Below are 18908 nucleotides of genomic sequence, written 5' to 3'. Positions count from 1 at the left end.
GATAATAGCGGGTGAAATGGTGTGAGATGCAACCTTCTCCTCCTCACACATGCGACTGGTGTCGCAGCCCAGAGGAGGAAATAAGAGATTTGAGTTACATACTAGACATGAGAAAAGCTCTCTGAAGCCGTCTTTCCATTTATAGCAAATCTCAACAACATCTCTGCTGCTATTTTGGGTCCTTTTTATGATCTGACGTTACCTTTTTTCTCTTTTCATCTTTCCAAGTAACGTGTTTAGTTTTGTTTCCTTTCTGGAGATGTTAACACTACCATTCCAATCCCCGCAGACGTTTGACAAGTGCTTCCTGGGCTCATCCGAGACGGCGGACGCCAACCGTGTCTTCTGTGGCCAGATGGGGGCGGTCTACTTATTTGGAGAGGGCCTCAATGCTGCTCAGATCCTGGCCATCTACCAGCTGGGTCCAGGTTACCAGGTGAGGTGGAAACATGGAAGAGCAATGTTGAATATAATACTGCTCATTCATTCATTCATTCATTGTTTTGTTGACAAGCGAAATCTACTTTATACCTTTTTATTATTACATCTTGCCACATTATTGCTTTTTTTTTTTGCGCCAATGGATGGCGTTCTTCAGTTGATCACGTGTGTCACTTAAATAAATGCTATCTTATCCCGCCATCCTGCCAAAATGTGGGCCTAGTGGTTAGCATGTTGGCCACACAGTCAGATGTGGAAGATCAGGGTTCATATCTCAGTTTGGGTATAGTTTGCATGTTCTCCACGTGCGTGCGTGGGTTTTCGTCAGGTACTCCGGCTTCCTCCCACACGCCAAAATTATTCATGTTAGGTAAATAAATGTACGTAAATAAATGTGTTACTGGAAAAAAATAAAAGCCTCACCTCTAACTGCCTGTGAGTTGAATATTCTACAGTCTGATGCCATAACACACAAGAAATAATTTGTCACATTACTGCTGAATCCTGGTGCCAGTGATGATATTCCTTCAGGCACCTGAGGCCACAAAGGCACTGACAGCTGTCACTTGGTCTGCTTTTATTTTCAGCCATGTCACAGTCTCCTTTGTTCTCCTCCTCCAGGGCACGTTCAAGTACAAGGCCGAGAGCGACTTGATGTTTGCCGAGCACCACAAGACCCTGCTGTATGACGGCAAGCTGTCTTCCAGCATCGCTTTTGCGTACAATCCTCGCGCCACAGACGCCCAGCTCTGCCTGGAGTCCTCCCCCAAGGACAACGCCTCCATTTTCATCCATTCCCCTCATGCGCTCATGCTTCAGGTAACGCTCTTACCCCTTTTCCCCAGTGAGTTTGTCTCTCTACTCCATCACAGCAAGCAGGGAGATTTAGCAGCCTCATTGAGGCCACAGGTGCAAGTGTGGCACTGGCCAGACCGCTGCACCTGCTGGTTATGCAAGCTTTGTATTCTCATTACTGGTGGTTTGAATGGGCAACATTTTATTTTTTAATATTTCAGGGATAATTAAAAGGTGTAATAAACAGAAATAAAGCACCTGGTAATACTTTTACCAGGTGCTTCTTTATTTCATTTATGCTGACCACAAACAGCATAAATGCTGGGGTGTTGGTTTACTTAAACCGCAAAGAAGACAACTGGAAGCAGGAGAAAACTGACAGCTTACATATTTCACTCTAATCATCATTTGGAGTGCATGAGAAAGTGGATAGGAAAATGAAACTCTCTTTGTCCACATGCTCATTTATACAATACAGCAGCAACAGAACCAATGTTGTAAAATGTTGCGTGTCTTAGTTGTTTCTTTGGATGTATGGATTACTTGGGTTGTTCCCAACATCTGGTGAACATTTCATGTCAGTAGCACTTTTGATGTAGTGACAAAAATGGTGAGGCATTCAATACTTCTCGAGAGAAAGGCTTCTTGAGACGTCATCTGTACTTCTGTGAAGAAGGTGTCGGACGTAACGAAGCTCTTTGGACAACTCCTGTACGACTGAGAGCCTGCACATACATTCAATACTTACTTCAGACGCTGTATTGAGCATGTGCACAGTTTGAATGAGTCCAATGTATACTGTAATGGTCACTACATTTTATACATGCTGTTATTAATTATTATTATTATTATTATTATTATTATCCATCCATTTTCTATACCGCTTCATCCTCAGTAGGGTCGCGGGGGCATGCTGGATCCTATCCCAGCTGACTTCAGGGCGACAGGCGGGGTACACCCTGGACTGGTCGCCAGCCAATCGCAGGGCACATATAGACAAACAACCATTCACACTCACATTCATACCTATGGACAATTTAGAGTTGCCAATTAACCTCACCTGCATGTTTTTGGAATGTGGGAGGAAGCCGGAGTACCCGGAGAAAACCCGCGCGCACACGGGGAGAACATGCAAACTCCACACAGAAATGCCCAGGAGAGAATCCAACCCAGGTCTTCCCATCTCCAGGCTGCTCCTGTGTTGGCCAACGTGCTAACCACTAGAACACCGTGCAGCCCTTATTATTATTAGTCCTCCCTGAGCTACCACCTTATCGTGGTAGAGGAGTTTGCATGTCCCGATGGTCCTAGGAGCTAAGTTGTCGGGGGGGGGTTTTATGCCCCTGTCAGGGTCACCCACGACAAACAGGTACTAGGTGAGGGACCAGACAAAGAATGGCTCAATAGACCCCTATGATGAAACAAACCATTGGACCACATTTTCACTTGCCCGGATGTGGGTCACCGGGGCCCCCCTCTGGAGCCAGGCCTGGTGGTGGGGCGCGATGGCAAGCATCTGGTGGCGAGGGTGTAGTTTCCCTCCCTTATTCAGAATACATGCCCTTTTTGGTACTGGAGAGTGCTCCCCCAGGGGATTCCGTTGTTCTGCTGGGGGTCTTCAGCGCTCACATTGGCAGTGACAGTGAGACCTGGAGAAGCGTGATTGGGAGGAACGGCCCCTCTGATCTGAACCCGAGCGGTGCTTTTATTGCACTTCTGCGCTCGCCACAGATTGTTGATAACAAACACTATGTTCAAGCATAAGGTCCACATGGCATCAGGACCGCACTTTGATGATTGACTTTGTGGTCGTATCATTTGACTTGCGGCCATATGTTTTGGACACTTGGGTGAAGAGAGGGGTGGAGATGTTAACCGATCACCACCTGCTGGTAAGTTGGCTCTGATGGTGGGGGAAGATGCCAGTCACACCTGGCAGGCCCAACCGCATTGTGAGGGTCTGTTGGAACGTCTGGCAGCGTCCCCTGTCAGAAGGAGTTTCAACTCCGACCTCCGGGAGCGCTTCCACCATGTTCCGTGTGTCTATTGTGGAGGCAGCTGATCGGAGCTGTGGCCGTAAGGTGGTTGCTGCCTGTTGTGGCGGTAATCCCAGAACCCGTTGGTGGACACCAGTGGTGAGGGATGCCGTCAAGATGAAGGGGCCCTATCGGGCCTTTTTGGCTCATGGGACTCCGGAAGCAGCTGACGGGTATCGGCAGGCCAAGTGGTCTACAGCTCTGGCAGTCGCTGAGGCAAAAACTCGGACATAGGAGGAGTTCGGAGAAGTCATGGAGAACGACTTCCAGATGGCTTCAAAGAGATTCTGGACCACCATTCGGCGTCTCAGGAGGGGGAAGCAGTGCACAGTCAACACATTGTATAGTGGGGATGGTGTGCTGCTGACCTCAACTCGGGATGTTGTAGATCGGTGGAAAGAATACTTCAAAGGCCTCCTCAATCCCACCGACACGTCAAGAGCCTGGGGACTCCACGGTGGGCTCTCCTATCTCTGGGGCTGAGGTTGCTGAGGTTGTCAAAAAGCTTCTCGGTGTCAGGGACCCGGGGTGGACGAGATCTGCCCGGAGTTCCTTTAGGCCCTGGATGCTTTAGGTGTGTCTTGGTTGACCCGACTCTGCAGCATTGCGTGGACATCAGGGACAGTACCTCTGGAGTGGCAGATCGGGGTGGTGGTCCTCCTTTTTAAGAAGTGTCATAGTTTTGTTCGCATTGCCGTCAATAAGTCTGACATTTCCTGTTATGGTTGGACTCAGCCAGGGCTGCCCTTTGTCACTGATTCTGTTCATTATTTTTATTGACAGAATTTCTAGGTGCAGCCAGGGCATTGAGGGGTTCTGGTTTGGTGTCTGCAGGATTGGGTCTCTGCTTTATGCAGATGATGTGGTCCTGCGAGCCGTGAACATCAACTTTCACTGGATCGGTTCGCAGCCGAATGTGAAGCGGCCGGGATGAGAATCAGCACCTCCAAGTCAGAGTAGGGTAGAGTGCCATCTCTGGGTTGGGGATGAGATCCTGCCCTAAGTGGAGGAGTTTAGGTACCTCGGGGTATTGTTCACGAGTGAGGGAAGGACGGAACGTGACATCGACAGGTGAATTGGTGCGGCGTCTGCAGTGATGCGGACTCTACTTCGGTCCGTTGTGGTGAAGAGAGAGCTGAGCCCAAAGGCAGAGCTCTCAATTTACAGGTCCGTCTACGTTCCTGCCCTCACCTGTGGTCATGAGCTTTGGGTGGTGACAAAAGGACAAGATGGCGGGTACAAGCGGCCAAAATGAGTTTTCTCCGTAGGGTGGCTGGGCTCTCCCTTAGAGATAAGGTGAGAAGCACTGTCATCTGGGAGAAACTATGGAGTCGAACCGCTGCTCCTCCGCATTGAGAGGAGCCAGATGGGGTGGGTTGGGCATCTGGTCAGGATGCCTCCCAGACGCCTCCCTGGGGAGGTGTTCAGGGCAAGTCCGACCGGTAGAAGGCCTCGGGGAAGACCCAGGACACGTTGGAGAGACTATGCCTCCCAACTGGCCTGGGAACGCCTCAGGATCCGCCGGGAGGAGCCGGACGAAGCAGCTGGGGAGAGGCAAGTCTGCGCTTCCCTGCTTGGGCTGCTGCTCTTGCGACCCGATCTTGGATAAGCGGTAGGAGATGGAAGGATGGATGGATAGATGCTGATATTGCTGGAAATATTGGAGCATCTTATTAACTCATACAATCTAATTTTAGACAATTTTGACTGATCTTTCAAGGCACACAGAATATTGTGTTCCATGGCTATATAAACATGGAACCTTACCATTAGGGGGGGGAAAAAAGAATATGTTTCTACCTCTTTCTGTTCTTTAGTGATCAACAGTAGAACATAGGTAAGTTTCAGAAAAATATCAGTTCCCAACTAGAAAAGGCAGAAAAGCGGCTTTTTGTGTTCAAGCATAACTTTGACTTTGACAAATATTTTTTGCTTTTGTGACAGCTCAAATATCACACACACGCACACGCGTGCGCACACACACACAGACACACTCCTGATCAAAATCTTAAATCTGCTCCAAATGATAACTTATGCTGATGCTAAAGCTAAGAAGCTTTCTCTTTTTCAACGTGGTGGGGTTGTGGAGCTGCATAAGCAAGGCCTCTCGCAGCGTGCCATTTCTGCCGAGGTTGGGTGCAGTAAATCAGTCATTCTACATTTTCTGAAAGATCCTGAGCATTATGGAACAAAAAAGTCAAGTGGTAGACCCAAAAAAATCACACCTGCGCTGAGCCGGAGGATCCGATTGGCTGTCCATCAAGGCACAGGGCGGTCTTCCACCCACATGAAGGCCTTACTGGTGCCGACTGCAGCGCAATAAACATCAGACGGCGTGTGTGTATAACGTTTTTTCTTGCTGTCGAGCGTGTTAACACGAGGTCTTATCAAATGCACTTCTCCCATCTTGTGGCTGTTTTTATGGCTTAAAACAGCATGAAAATGAACCTATTTTATTGTGCACTTGCATCATCACCTATTTTTGCCTCTCGCTACAAAAAAAGACTTATAAATACGTCTTTGGGAGCTAGCGTTTGTGTTAAAAAAAAAAACAAAAACGTATAAACTTGGTTTTGAATTATTTAATCAGGCTAAACTGTGTGTGTGCGTGTGTGTGTGTGTGTGTGTGTGTGTGTGTGTGTGTGTGTGTGTGTGTGTGTGGACGCAGGATGTGAAGGCCGTGGTGACTCACTCAGTCCAGAGCGGCATCCACTCCATTGGGGGAGTGCAGGTCCTCTTCCCGCTTTTTGCACAGCTGGATTTCTGCCAGCCCTCCAGCCAGGAGCTGGACACCTCTGTCTGGTAACTATGGAAAATCAGGATAACACACATGCTTCATTCGACGTTTGGCTTCAGTTCTTTTTCCACTTGTGTGACAGTTGCCAAAAAGTTTGTCGGTACAGCATGTAAAGGTTTGATGATGCAACAGCACTCTTGCTTTTTATGAGGGTGTTTTTTTTTTTATGATGGCTTTGCGTTCTGGAGCTGCAAAGCTGCCGCTATGCTCGTCCTCCTTCCAGGCGACAACTCCTCACCAACATGTCTTGCCAGCACAACGGGGACACGACACCCCCATTCAATCACATCCCATGTCGTGTGCGCCCGTCACACTGGAGGCTTTGTCAGCAGCTCACGCAGATTCTTCCTACTGTCTGTCACTGCTCTGACTGTTGGTCTCGCTCTGTGTGTGCTTGCCTCCTAGCTGCACGCTGCTGTCCTTTGTCATGGAGCTCCTCAGGAACTCTGTGGCCATGCAAGAGCAGGTCCTGGCCTGCAAAGGCTTCCTGGTCATCGGATACACCTTGGAGAAGGTAGAACACGACAGTCTCACCCAAAGTTTCACTGTTTATGTTATTTTACCTTGTCAAAGGTGGATGATTCCATACACATCTACATACATGTGTTACCATGCCATTCAAAAACCCTATATTTTAAAAACAGAACCATTCCGTACGACTCGATACAGTATACAAACCATACAATTCCATTTGATCCAATTGTGCCATTTTTCATGTAGACTTTAATCTTCCATCCATCCATTTTCTATCCATCATATATTCCATCATATCCCCAAGCATGCTGTAAGGCAGCACTCATGCAGCCCCAGACCGTGACGCTACCACCACCATCATATTGCTACTTACGTGTGTTGCCAGGTAGTAAGACAGTAACAGCTGTGTGTTGACTCATTTTCTACACCGCTGTACAAGCTGCACTCGGACTACTCTAGAGTACCCTCTCTGTTATTGTCCCTTGCTTGGAGAAATGTGAGGCAGTGTGCATATAGTGTCATAAATAATAATGTAGGCGTCTACCACCAGCTACAGTAGTTGTAGTTTTGCTACATTTTGCAACTTGTACCTTTTTGAAAAAGCAAAAACAAAAGAAAAATGTTGAAGTGCTTTGGTGGAAACTGAACTTTGATTCCCTTTGCATCACAATCACACAAAAGCATACTTGTTCTGTGAAAGCATTTTTGTGGCTCTAGCAGTTATCAGGAGGCCACTGTTGTTTTTTTGTACTTTCAAGGCAAAAGAGGCTCTCCTCTTCATCTTTGTCTGCATGTGTCCTCCCTGCAGTCCTCCAAGGTCCACGTGACACGGCCCGTCCTGGACATCGTGCTGGCCTTCTCCCGATACCTCAGCAACTTGCAGAACGGCATCCTGCTGCTCAAGCAGCTCTGCGACCATGTTCTCTTCAACCCCGCCATCTGGATCCATGCCCCCGCCAAGGTAAACCACACAACCACTATCAACTTGTAAGTCATAAGTCATAATTTCCAACGCTCATACAAGTGTAAAAAGAAGCTAACCACTACATTCATGTGTCCACTGTGTGCTCCTGCTTAACTCATTCAATCCCAGCCACAACCCCTTCAGTAGCGGCCATTTTAGACCATTTGGAATCATCTTTGAAGGCACACAGAATATTGTGTTCTATGGCTATATAAACATGGAACCTACCAAAAGAAACATTAGACCCCCATCTTTCTGTTCTTTAGTAATCAACAGTAGAACATAGGTACATTTCAGGAAAATATCAGTTCCTGACTAAAGAAGGGAGAAAACCATCATTTTCAAGCATAACTTTCACTTTGACACATATTTTGGATTTTTTTTTTTAGATAATTTTTATTTACAACACTTTTCAAGGCACCCAAATGGCTTCACAATGAAGTGAAGCCAAGTCACACCCTGGTGGTGGTGCTCACAGCTGCCCTGTGGTCGTCTGATGGAAACTTGGCTGCCAATTTGCGCCGACGGCCCTTCCGACCACAACCAAACATTCATTCACATTCATACACCGGTGTGGGCAGCAGTTTTTGCTTTTGTGACTGCTCCAATATCTAAACAACTATACCAACAAACAACACAAAAAGTGGTTGTTTTCCATTCAAATAACAATTTATTTACAAATGTACCACCATGAACGATTTACAATCTTCACATTTGGAAATGAACTGTGTGCGCGTGTGCATGCAGGTGCAACTGACTCTGTACACGTACCTGGCCACGGAGTTCATCAGCACCGTGACCATCTACAACGCCATCCGCAGGGTTGGCACCGTGCTGCAGGTCATGCACACGCTCAAGTACTACTACTGGGTCGTCAACCCGCAGGATCGCAGCGGCGTTGCGCCTAAAGGCCTCGGTGAGACTGTCTTCTTTACACTATGTTGTTCTCTCCTACTAATGTCTCCTTAAAATTCTTTTCAGATGGTCCGAGGCCGACCCAGAAGGAAATGTTGTCTTTGCGAGCCTTTCTGCTGCTGTTTGTCAAGCAGCTCATAATGAAGGTAGGCTGACTCCACCCGTAAGAAGACGCAATGCACCTGCTGATGATATATGTGCTTGTAGGACCACGGTGTGAAGGAAGACGAGCTACAGAGCATCCTCAGCTATCTCCTCACCATGCACGAGGTAAGCTGCGGTTTGCACCACATGACCACCAGATGGCAGCATCGCACCACCCAAACGTGAATGCCCCTGGGGTGTCACTTTTTGTCCTGCAGGATGACAATCTCATGGATGTGCTGCAGTTGCTGGTGGCGCTGATGTCTGAGCACCCTGGACCCATGGTGCAGGCGTTTGACCAACGCAACGGCATTCGGTACTGCGTAACACACAGTCAAACGTGCACATAGGCCTGTAACAGTATGTCATTGTTTTCCCACCATTGGTGTGTTTTGCAGAGTGATTTACAAGCTTTTGGCATCCAAGAGCGAAGGGATACGAGTGCAGACACTAAAAGTGTTGGGCTACTTCCTGAAACATTTGACACCAAAGTAAGCACAGCAATAAATACTGTATACCTACGTTAGTGAATATATTTACTCAACTGCAGAGAGTACCAGGAGCCTATTAGGGCTAAGGCCTTTTATTTGTACAAATCAGTTTTCCAATAATTATTTCCCCCCCTTTTCATTCTTGAATGAAAATTCAATAATATTGCATTTCTGTTTATACAAGTATAAAGTGTCTTTATTGCCAAGCTCACAAATATACAGTACCAGTCCAGCGTTTGCTGTTGAATAGGAAAATGTCTCCAAACTGTGGACCGGTAGCGTACATACATGATCTATATTGTCAGCTTTGATATAGAACAGACGTGCAACTGGCCCGTGTCAAAGTCTACAAATACTACAGTCATGGGAAAAATGATGAGAGCACCCTTGTTTCTTCAGTTTATTGATCCATTTGATTGCCTGGTGCAACTAAAGGTACATTTGTTTGGACAAATATAATGATGATAACAAATATAGCTCATAAGAGTTGAATTTAAGAGCTGATATCTAGCAACTTCCATGCTTTTCTTGTTCAAGTTCTTAGATGTTGTACTGCCAAAAGTGGAACTCTTATGAGCTCTTGTTGTCAACCTGATGTTTGTCCAAACAAATGTACCTTTAGTTGTATCAGGCAGTAAAATGAACAAGAAACTGAAGAAACAAATCATTTTTTTCAATGGTTGTATAACGGACTACAGACACGTCACATGAACTGAACAGTTTTGTACTTCTTAGTTGAAGCACTAGGTGGAGCTGCTGTCTCCACAAAGGAAGCTATCACAGAATAAAAAAGTAAAAAGAGACCAAGATTGCAGGCCAGTGCTGCGACTGCCAGAATGGAATCTACTGTTGAATGCGGAATTTAGTTTAGTTTAGTTTAGTTTATTTGAACATGAAGGTTACAATGGAATACATCTCATGAACCACATGTCCAAAAGGAGTAGGAAGAAGTTTTTTATTTAATCCTACCCCCCATCTATTCCACATCTAGTACAGTACATGTAGTTCACTTCCTGCATTCCATGTCATGTTTTCTCTGATAGTCAGGATAATACATAATCCATATCGGTAAGTTCCAAAAATAAGTAAATAAGTAATAATAGTAATAACAAGTGATAATAAATAAATAATTAGATAAATATGAGTAAAGAATTTTCTCCTCTAAGATCATATTTCTCCTCTCTGATTGAGAAATACTGTATGAGGTTTTTGACTAACAAGTTATTATTAGCTTTATGCATTATTCTAGCGGTTTGAAAGAATACTAAATCTGCTAATTTTAATATGTGTGATATTAAAAATAAAGGTGTGTATGTTGTCTATACTTGGTATTATGAATGATCATCACTAATATGTGATATTAAAAATAAAGGTTTGTATGTTGTTTATACTTGGTATTATGAATGATCCTCACCATCTTTTTTGCAGTACAGTGAGTGAGTGAAGATTACTTTTGTAATTATTTCCCATATCTCCACACAATACATTAAATATGCTAATACTAAGGAACAGTACAGAGTGTGAAGTGATTTATGATCAAGAACATATTTTGCTTTATTCAATATATAGATATTTCTCGCCACCTTTTGTTGTGTATGTTTAATATGAGATTTCCAACTCATTTTTTCATCTATTACAACCTCGAGGAATTTATATTCTTCCACTTTTTCAATATCCACTCCATTAATTTTAATTTCACCTAAGTTGACATGTGAATGAAATGCCGTCACCGTGAGAAGGAAGGTTTGTGTGGGAGTGTATTTCCCCAGCGGACTGCTCTTTCATGGTGGTATTTCCTAACAAACACCAAGCTGCCCCCCTACCTGACGCGGCCTCCTGAAACCCCGTCTAAGTCTGCGAAATAGTCTTTTTGCAAACAGCCCAAGTGGCCATTGTGCTATTGCTACTGGCAGAAATGTTCAATTACAGAAAACAAAACCTTGTATGCTGGTTAAAAGGGACATCGAGCACCTTAATGACGAAGCTTTCATTCATCATCCGTCACTAATTGAGTGATTCAGGGTCTCTTTTTGGTAATGTGGCGTCAGCATGGTGCCACTTTCAGGAAGAGTTTTCAAAACTCACTGACAAACATGCACCTCTGCACAAATTTCGGGAGATATGGTGCAACAGTCCTCGGTTTTCTCATAGTATGGATAAGCTACTTAAAGATAGGGATGCTGCCTTCAGGCTGTTCAAACAGAAGAATGCCAACATTTTTTATCAATAACTTGTGCAATCACTTATCAAATGCCTTGTATCACTGTCATTTCTTGCTGCTCTTCCTCACTGACCAGATAGCTTTTAATACAGTTCAGACTCGTTTACAATCTTTGAAACTGGTTTTTATGGTATTCTCTCATAAACATGAAATTACAGAGCCGGTCAAAAGCATTACAGCTAGCGACGGCAAAACCATAGAGATGAATTCTCCTTCCAGGCTCACGTTGCTAATTTAAATTAAACTGAGGGTGAAACTTGGATTTTATTACGTGAATAAATCCTGTTTTTCTGCAACTTTTGCGCTGTTGGTTGCTGATGGTGATGTTTTGTACCTGAGTGCCTGTTTATGATTGTGCATTACGCTTTCTTACCGGTGTGGTCGCCTCGCTCACCACTGTCAGCTCTATGCCAAAGCAGAGTGGCCGTCCTTGTGATATACACATTGGATGATGATGATGATGATGATTTCCAAGTCTCCTCTTGGATTAGTTCCATCCTACCTCCAGTATGTTCTCTTCCGCTTCAGAAGGCCCCCACGCCTGACATAGAGCATACAGTATATTGCACTGTAATGAGTGATTTTGTCATTGTTCCATCAGAAAATGAAAGGTGTACAGTATATCAGTGAAGGTGTAGTCATGTTTATGTTTTGTTCTCCCCAGGAGGAAGTCTGAGGTCATGCTGAGTCACAGCCTCTTCTCCCTGCTCACCGAACGCCTGACGCTCCACGCGGGCCAGTTCTCCATGACCACCTACAACGTGCTCTTTGAGGTCACTTGGCATTGCAGAAACCACTTGATAGGGTTTTTTTTTTTTTTTTTTTTTAGAAATTCATGCTTCTGCCTCCCCTCCCCCACTGTTAGATTCTCACAGAGCAGATCTGCACACAAGTGATCCATAAACAACATCCGGACCCGGACTCCACCGTGAAGATCCTCAACCCGCGTGAGTGCCTCCTCTGAGCCTCTCCTGCTGTCTTTTAAATCACACGGCTGCACTGCAACGTTATTCCCTGCGGAAGCGTGCAATTGGCCCAACAAATGAGCAACAATATTTTATTCATGCCTCCTGTGTAATGAATAGAAATGCACGTTAAGCTAGTCTGTGTTGGAAAACATCTACTCCTACAGTAATACACTAATTCCTCCTTCATGGCCGGTCATGCGTTCCACACCCCCATTTATTTTATATTTAACGTTTTAGATTGTGACGTTATAAATAGGATGTTTGCAATTAGAGCCCTCTGGACAAGAAATAACACCCCTATAGTCACCTTTACACTCCTATTCCCCAATATAGTAGACATAATAAGAGAAATAAGGCATTGCAGACATAGATAATACTTTCTTGCGCGTGTGTGTGTCAATAAATGTCTTGGGGCGTGTGGACAGGAAGTGATGTCGGGGATTCAGTGTTGAGTTTTAGCTCCAATCTGTGTTATGATGATGATGACCATTATTATTATGATGTTATGATTGGGCCTGTTGTGACATCAATAATGATTATAAAATAATCCAAGCCTGTCTGGAGATGGTCTGGTGTGTTAGCAGTGACACCTAGTGGCCGTTCTAACATCTTTTAATGCCTTACACCAAGGGTGCCCATTATGTCGATCGCGAGCTACCGGTAGATCGCATAAATGTCACTTGATAGATGTCAGCTGACATTAAGCCCCCCTGGTTCACTGGTGCTCCTCCTGCGGCAAACAAAGTGGTGAGCAGGCGTCCTAAGCTACACCCAGAGATGCAACTTTCATCTTTGTTATTCTGATTACGGACCAACTAACAGCTTACAGTATATCTATAATAAAGTCATCCATTCACTTGTAGCGGCTAGTTATGTAGAAAAAAAGTCAACTGCTTGACGGCTTAGCTTGGCGTCCTGAACTCCACTATAGAAATGTGTGTTTTCTACACCGCTGCCTGTTAAACTATTACTTGATGATGAATTGGAAGAAACCTTTTTAATGTCTTGCCTTGACTTGGGCTGCTTTGTCTTTTGCATCATCATTTTCATGTCTTGCTTATGCTAATGTTTGATGTAAACTTTGAAGTGTGAATGTGAAATACTAATAAAGTAGTATTTAGTATAGCAGTTTCCAAGTTTACCGCTTAGATTTGATAAAAAGGTGATATGTTTTCTAGTAAGAGATAGATCATGCCCACTTGTAACTTGCATGCCAAAAAGGTACGTGCACCCCTGATACAGTATACATGTACAACGTACATAAGTATATATTTCTAAATGTATTTCTTATGTTTATAATAGGAGTCATTTTAAAAGTAGCTTGCAGGCTGACTTAGACTCTATTTGGATTTGACATCATTTAGAACATTTTTGTGCTTGCAAATGTGTCATTACGGCCAAGGATATCAAACATTCGCTTGTAAATATGCACTTTTAGACTCATTAGTCTGTAGTCAAGCACAAAACAGCAATCATGAATGAATAAATTAGTGAGAAGGTGCGGTGTAATCACGTCACTGTGTTTATGAAACACACAGTAAAGCTGGCTACATTACACCCCATCAAAGAAATAATACACACAAATGGAACCAAGAAATAACTATAAAATGATGATATGCATGAAGTAATAATATTGGGAATAGGATAGGTACAAATGCAGGAGAATTCTTTGAGCAGTTCCTTGGGGATAATTTGACTCTTTACTGTTTGTGTCCCGTTGGGAAAAAGTGCAGGAATGGAATGAATCATTAAAGCTTTTATGAACTATGCAGGCAATGTTTTAAGTAACATTTTAATGTTCATGCCTCTGACAAGTGACAACCTGCGTAGCAGCTAGCTTCAAAAAATGTATTTCTAGACGGGAACACATGCGTTTGGCATCAAGTCAAGCGTCCGGCTTGAATCTGACAGTCCGACTGCAGTCCCACGCTGATTATGTGCAGCCATGACTGTTGAAAAAGCCCAAGCGTCTCAGACGGGGCCAAATGGATCATAGAGCACTGGTTCTGTTTTTTTTGCTGCACATTTTCTTGATTTAATCTGTGACAAACTCCCCAAATGGTCCTCTGATTGCAGTCTTTAGTAACGTCAGAGCCAATCAAACAAAGGCAGGAAGCGCCGTTTAACTGGAAGGGAAAAGAAGCAAAGCAAAAATGCAAAAAGTAAAGCTGCTCCTTCCCCCGCATGCGTGCATGCATGCTGGGCTCATTTTCTGGCAGTGAAGGTTCAGCGACTCATAATTTGAGCGACTAAGGCGCAGCAGAAACAACACACACGGTCTGGCCAGGCCGCGCTCCATGCCAAGGTCTGACGAGATCGCCGTGTAACCCAAACCCCGACGTCTCTCTTGGAAGCAAATGACCACTGACATTGTCTGGATAATTCATCCAAACGCTCGCTGCGCTTTAAGTGGAGCCAAGCCTTCCACCGAGCAAGAGCAAAAGCACGACCATACCTAGCAAGCTTTCCGCTACCACCCGCACTGTGACACAATGATTTGCACACGTTCAGTCCAATCCACCGCTTAGCTGCTGATTGCTGGAGGAACGTACACAGACTGTATGCACAGTAGATCCCCGCTTTTTTCTGCTTTCAATTGTCAAAAAAATAAGATGTTATGGCAATAATGTCACTCAATACAAAGTGGTTGGATGGCGCTATCTGCAGGGGAAAAAGAATGGTTTACCCCATGCCTGGGATTGTTCTGTAAATTGGATTTAAAGGAAAAGTGCACTTTTTTGGAATCTTGCACATCTGCAATCCGTAAGTGGAACATGAACACGCGTCTTTCTCTTTTCTGTGATAGATAAAGATAGAAAAACAGGTAAAAATGAATGCACACCTATTCCATGTACAGTATAAAGCCTTCTGAAAGAACATCTATTTCCATAATGTGAGCTGCATATTAACCACACTGTTATTATTATTATTATTATTATTATTATTATTATTAACATAGTTACGCCCTTACTGGCATAGTGACATTGGAGCTGCCACCACTGCTGCTGTGTTTCTGTTTTTGAGGCTAGGCCTAGTGTTCCTTTCTATGTTGCTATTTGAAATCAATGCACCCAGGAAGGAAGTTCCCAAAATACTGTGAGTATGACATGTTATCATGAATGTACCTGTTAGCACAGATAGAGAACCATAAAACCTTGTTGGGGGATGTTTTGATAGGTGCAATAGGCGTGTCCCATTACGTGCATTTTTTTTGGTCTGTTTTTAAATCTTTAGAATGCAGAGAAAAGAGAAAGGCGTGTTCATGTCTCACATGGGCAAAATAAAAAAAAGTGCACCTTTCCTTTAAAAACTACAAAACTTGACTGAAAATGGTTAAAAAAAACAACTACGCAACTATGTGATGTACGCCCATTCATTTAAAAAAACAACTATGCAGAATACTACCCCAAAACAAAAAAATAACAGTTAAAAAAAACACACAAATAGTTGAAAAAACATTCCAACCTATGAGAAGTACAATGCAAAAAGTAGTTACAAAAATGAAATACTGCAAAATACTACAAAAACTGTGGTGACGGCTCCCCAAAAAGTAGTTGAACAAAAAAAAACCTACTACACAAAAACAGCTGTTTGGCAATACGAAGGAAGTTGGGCTAGTGCTTAAAATGATGAAAAGACTGCAAGTATGGCATGTTGTCATGCATGTACCTGCTACTCCATGCTATGGCAGATTCCCCTGGATCAATACATCCCTTTCAGAATAAAAGTGCAAGATGAAGCTCCATGAGCCTCTGAAAGAGTGGGTGGCGCCCCACCTGCTGAGAATCACTGCTTTATACATTTTATGGGCGTGCCCATTATTTGCGGTTTGTCATCATCCACTGGGGGTCTTGGGTCACAACCCCTGAGGGGCCAGCAACCACGGGATACGTTGTGGAAGTCTACCAGCATGCATTTCTTTAACACTTGTCAGTGGTGTTCAAATGCAATACTGGCACCTTATTTAGCCTCACCAGGGTTTTTTCATTTGAATTTTAGAGATTCTGAAGGTCATAGCCGCCTTGCTAAAGAGCTCCCCACTGTCGGCCGAAAGCATGGAGGTGCGCAAGGTGTTCTTGTCCGACATGATCAAGCTATTCAACAACAGCAGGGAGAACCGCAGGTAAAACACACACACGCACACACACACACACACACACACACACACACACACACACAGTGGTGAGATTCACGCCAGTGTCCCGTGTGGGCCTCCCAGGAGCCTGCTGCAGTGCTCGGTGTGGCAGGAGTGGATGCTGTCGCTGTGCTTCATCAACCCCCGCGGCGGCGAGGAGCAGAAAGTCACCGAGATGGTGTACGCCGTCTTCCGCATCCTGCTCTACCACGCCATCAAGTACGAGTGGGGCGGCTGGCGCGTCTGGGTGGACACCTTGTCCATCACACACTCCAAGGTCAGACTGCTCGTTATCGCCAGGACGCGCACACTTTCTTATCTGCAGGTCTTCCTCATTTTTATTTCTGCCAAGGAACGAGCATGTATCCTGTGGCCACTCCATTTTAAAGAATCATTCTACTCCAAAAGCAAATGGAAGTAAATGCACAGTATTCTCTTGATATGCTCTTCAAAGCATAAAAAGCCAAAGTGCAGTGGATCATTACTGAAATTTGTATTGTATTTTTGTGAATGGGGGGGGGGCATACAAGGATTGAATCTATGCTGTTTCTTTGCAAAAACAATATGACCTATAACCTGCCTGGTAAAGGCAGAAGCAGTGGTCGTAGTGGGAGGCTATAAAAGATTTCATTCGGAGGTGGTGGAAATGTGGCAGGTTTAGATTTGGTGTGGGCTGCAGTCAGGCCCTTTCATCCTTTTAATGAGGCAGACGGACGACACCGGTAGTTCCATCATTTGGATGTGCAGATGAGATGTGGATTTACTGCAAGTTAGCTTCCTTTTAGTCATTGAACCTGACTCATCACGTCAGCAATCCAGCTAAATCAATCATGCTTTATTTATGCATACAGTACCTTTCACTCACGGAGCACACATCTCCACAATGACGTATCGGTGGGACGCTGTGGGATTGTGGTCAGGGGGAGTGAAGGCTCCGTTAAAGACGTGCATGTGATATGTGCAGTAGGTGCCAGACGCCAGTAGGGGGCGCAGGCAGGCTGTCTGGGTACCACATACTGTACAAACCAATAGTTCTCAGACTCTCATTGCTACGTCACTTTCAGAACATCCAACAAAACAAATACTTTTATGAGGGACAGGGAAATAAAGAAAAAGCCAAATTGTTCTGTTTGACTATGAGGCTGTTTTAAATTTCTTTTTTATACAGAAATGTGCTGAAATAGAGTAGAGCACCAAACCGATACCAATAACTCCCTGCTTCTCAAGGCTGATATGCCACTAATAACTTTTTGACATCTACCTTTTCAAACGTGGACGTAAGTGTAGTTTGTGCACACCTGGAGGTAAGAAGGCCTGGAAGAAATTAGCATTAGTTGGCGGCTGACATCACAGGCAGGAGAAAAAAGGAGTGCTTTGTTTGCTTTAGCCGCACGTTACGGGTAATCTTGCCTCAGTGGAGCATTTTTATTTTTAAATTATCAGTTATTGGAGCTATTTTTATGTTATGGCATCATCGGACCGATAATTATTGTGCACCATACAGTGTGTATATATATACTTTGTGTGTGTGTATATGTGTGTATATATATATATATATGTGTGTGTGTGTGTATACACACACACACACACACATATATATATATATATATACACACATATACATATATATATTTAGAATGTGTGTGTGTGTATATATATATATATATATATATATATTATATTTATGTATGTATATGTGTATATATATGTGTGTGTATATGTATATTTACACACACGTGTGTATACACACACATATATATACACATATATATATATATACACACACACACTCTAAATATATATATATATATACATATATATGTGTGTGTGTGTGTGTATACATACATATATACATATATATACACACACACATATATACATATACATATATATATTTAGAATGTGTGTGTGTGTGTGTGTGTGTGTGTGTGTGTATATATATCTATGTATGTATATGTGAATATGTATATATATATATGTGTGTGTATATATATATATGTGTGTGTGTGTGTGTGTGTGTGTGTATATACATATACACACACGTATATATATATATATATATATATATATATATATATATATATATATATATATATATATATATATATATATATATACGTGTGTGTGTGTGTGTATATATATATACACACACACACTCTAAATTTTTACAGTATATATATATAGTGTGTATATAAACTAGAATACAAATAATAATAATAAAGACATAATAATGAATAAAGAATAATTCAAACCTTTTTCCACAGAAACTGATTGTCGTGCATTACTGTACTGTGGTCGTAGTCTACTATATGTCTCTGTCTGTTACTATGTTTGGTTTCAAGAAATGCTTAAAAAAAGATTTTATTCTTATTTGATGAGCTCCAACTGTGTTTCTTTTTTTCCTTGGTAACAATTGGAATCATACAATTGGACATTGCTAACCACCACCTCCTGCATAGGCTTGGATTTTGTAGTTAAGACTGCCAATGCAATGGGAAAACGAAAAAAGAAAGTAAAAGTAAAGCAG

The 18908-nt window shown here is 43.3% G+C and overlaps 1 protein-coding gene across 7 annotated transcripts in view; it reads left to right on the top strand.

The window, feature by feature from the left end:
* lrba (LPS responsive beige-like anchor protein) overlaps window positions 1-18908 on the top strand; it is a 284780-nt gene that overhangs the window by 30820 nt on the left and 235052 nt on the right. For all 7 annotated transcript variants that reach the window (XM_054778104.1, XM_054778108.1, XM_054778107.1 and 4 more), the window contains exons 8-21: window positions 290-436; window positions 1063-1260; window positions 5941-6074; window positions 6475-6583; window positions 7352-7504; window positions 8255-8423; window positions 8489-8568; window positions 8630-8692; window positions 8785-8882; window positions 8965-9057; window positions 11943-12051; window positions 12144-12225; window positions 16246-16369; window positions 16466-16658. In XM_054778104.1, the coding sequence (XP_054634079.1) occupies window positions 290-436; window positions 1063-1260; window positions 5941-6074; window positions 6475-6583; window positions 7352-7504; window positions 8255-8423; window positions 8489-8568; window positions 8630-8692; window positions 8785-8882; window positions 8965-9057; window positions 11943-12051; window positions 12144-12225; window positions 16246-16369; window positions 16466-16658 (1752 nt within the window). The remainder of the gene's footprint in view (window positions 1-289; window positions 437-1062; window positions 1261-5940; window positions 6075-6474; window positions 6584-7351; window positions 7505-8254; window positions 8424-8488; window positions 8569-8629; window positions 8693-8784; window positions 8883-8964; window positions 9058-11942; window positions 12052-12143; window positions 12226-16245; window positions 16370-16465; window positions 16659-18908) is intronic.

Source organism: Dunckerocampus dactyliophorus, chromosome 6, assembly GCF_027744805.1.
Source record: "Dunckerocampus dactyliophorus isolate RoL2022-P2 chromosome 6, RoL_Ddac_1.1, whole genome shotgun sequence".
NCBI lineage: Eukaryota > Metazoa > Chordata > Actinopteri > Syngnathiformes > Syngnathidae > Dunckerocampus > Dunckerocampus dactyliophorus.
Note: the sequence above shows the minus strand (reverse complement) of the source record. Positions and strands in the feature narration are given on the sequence as shown.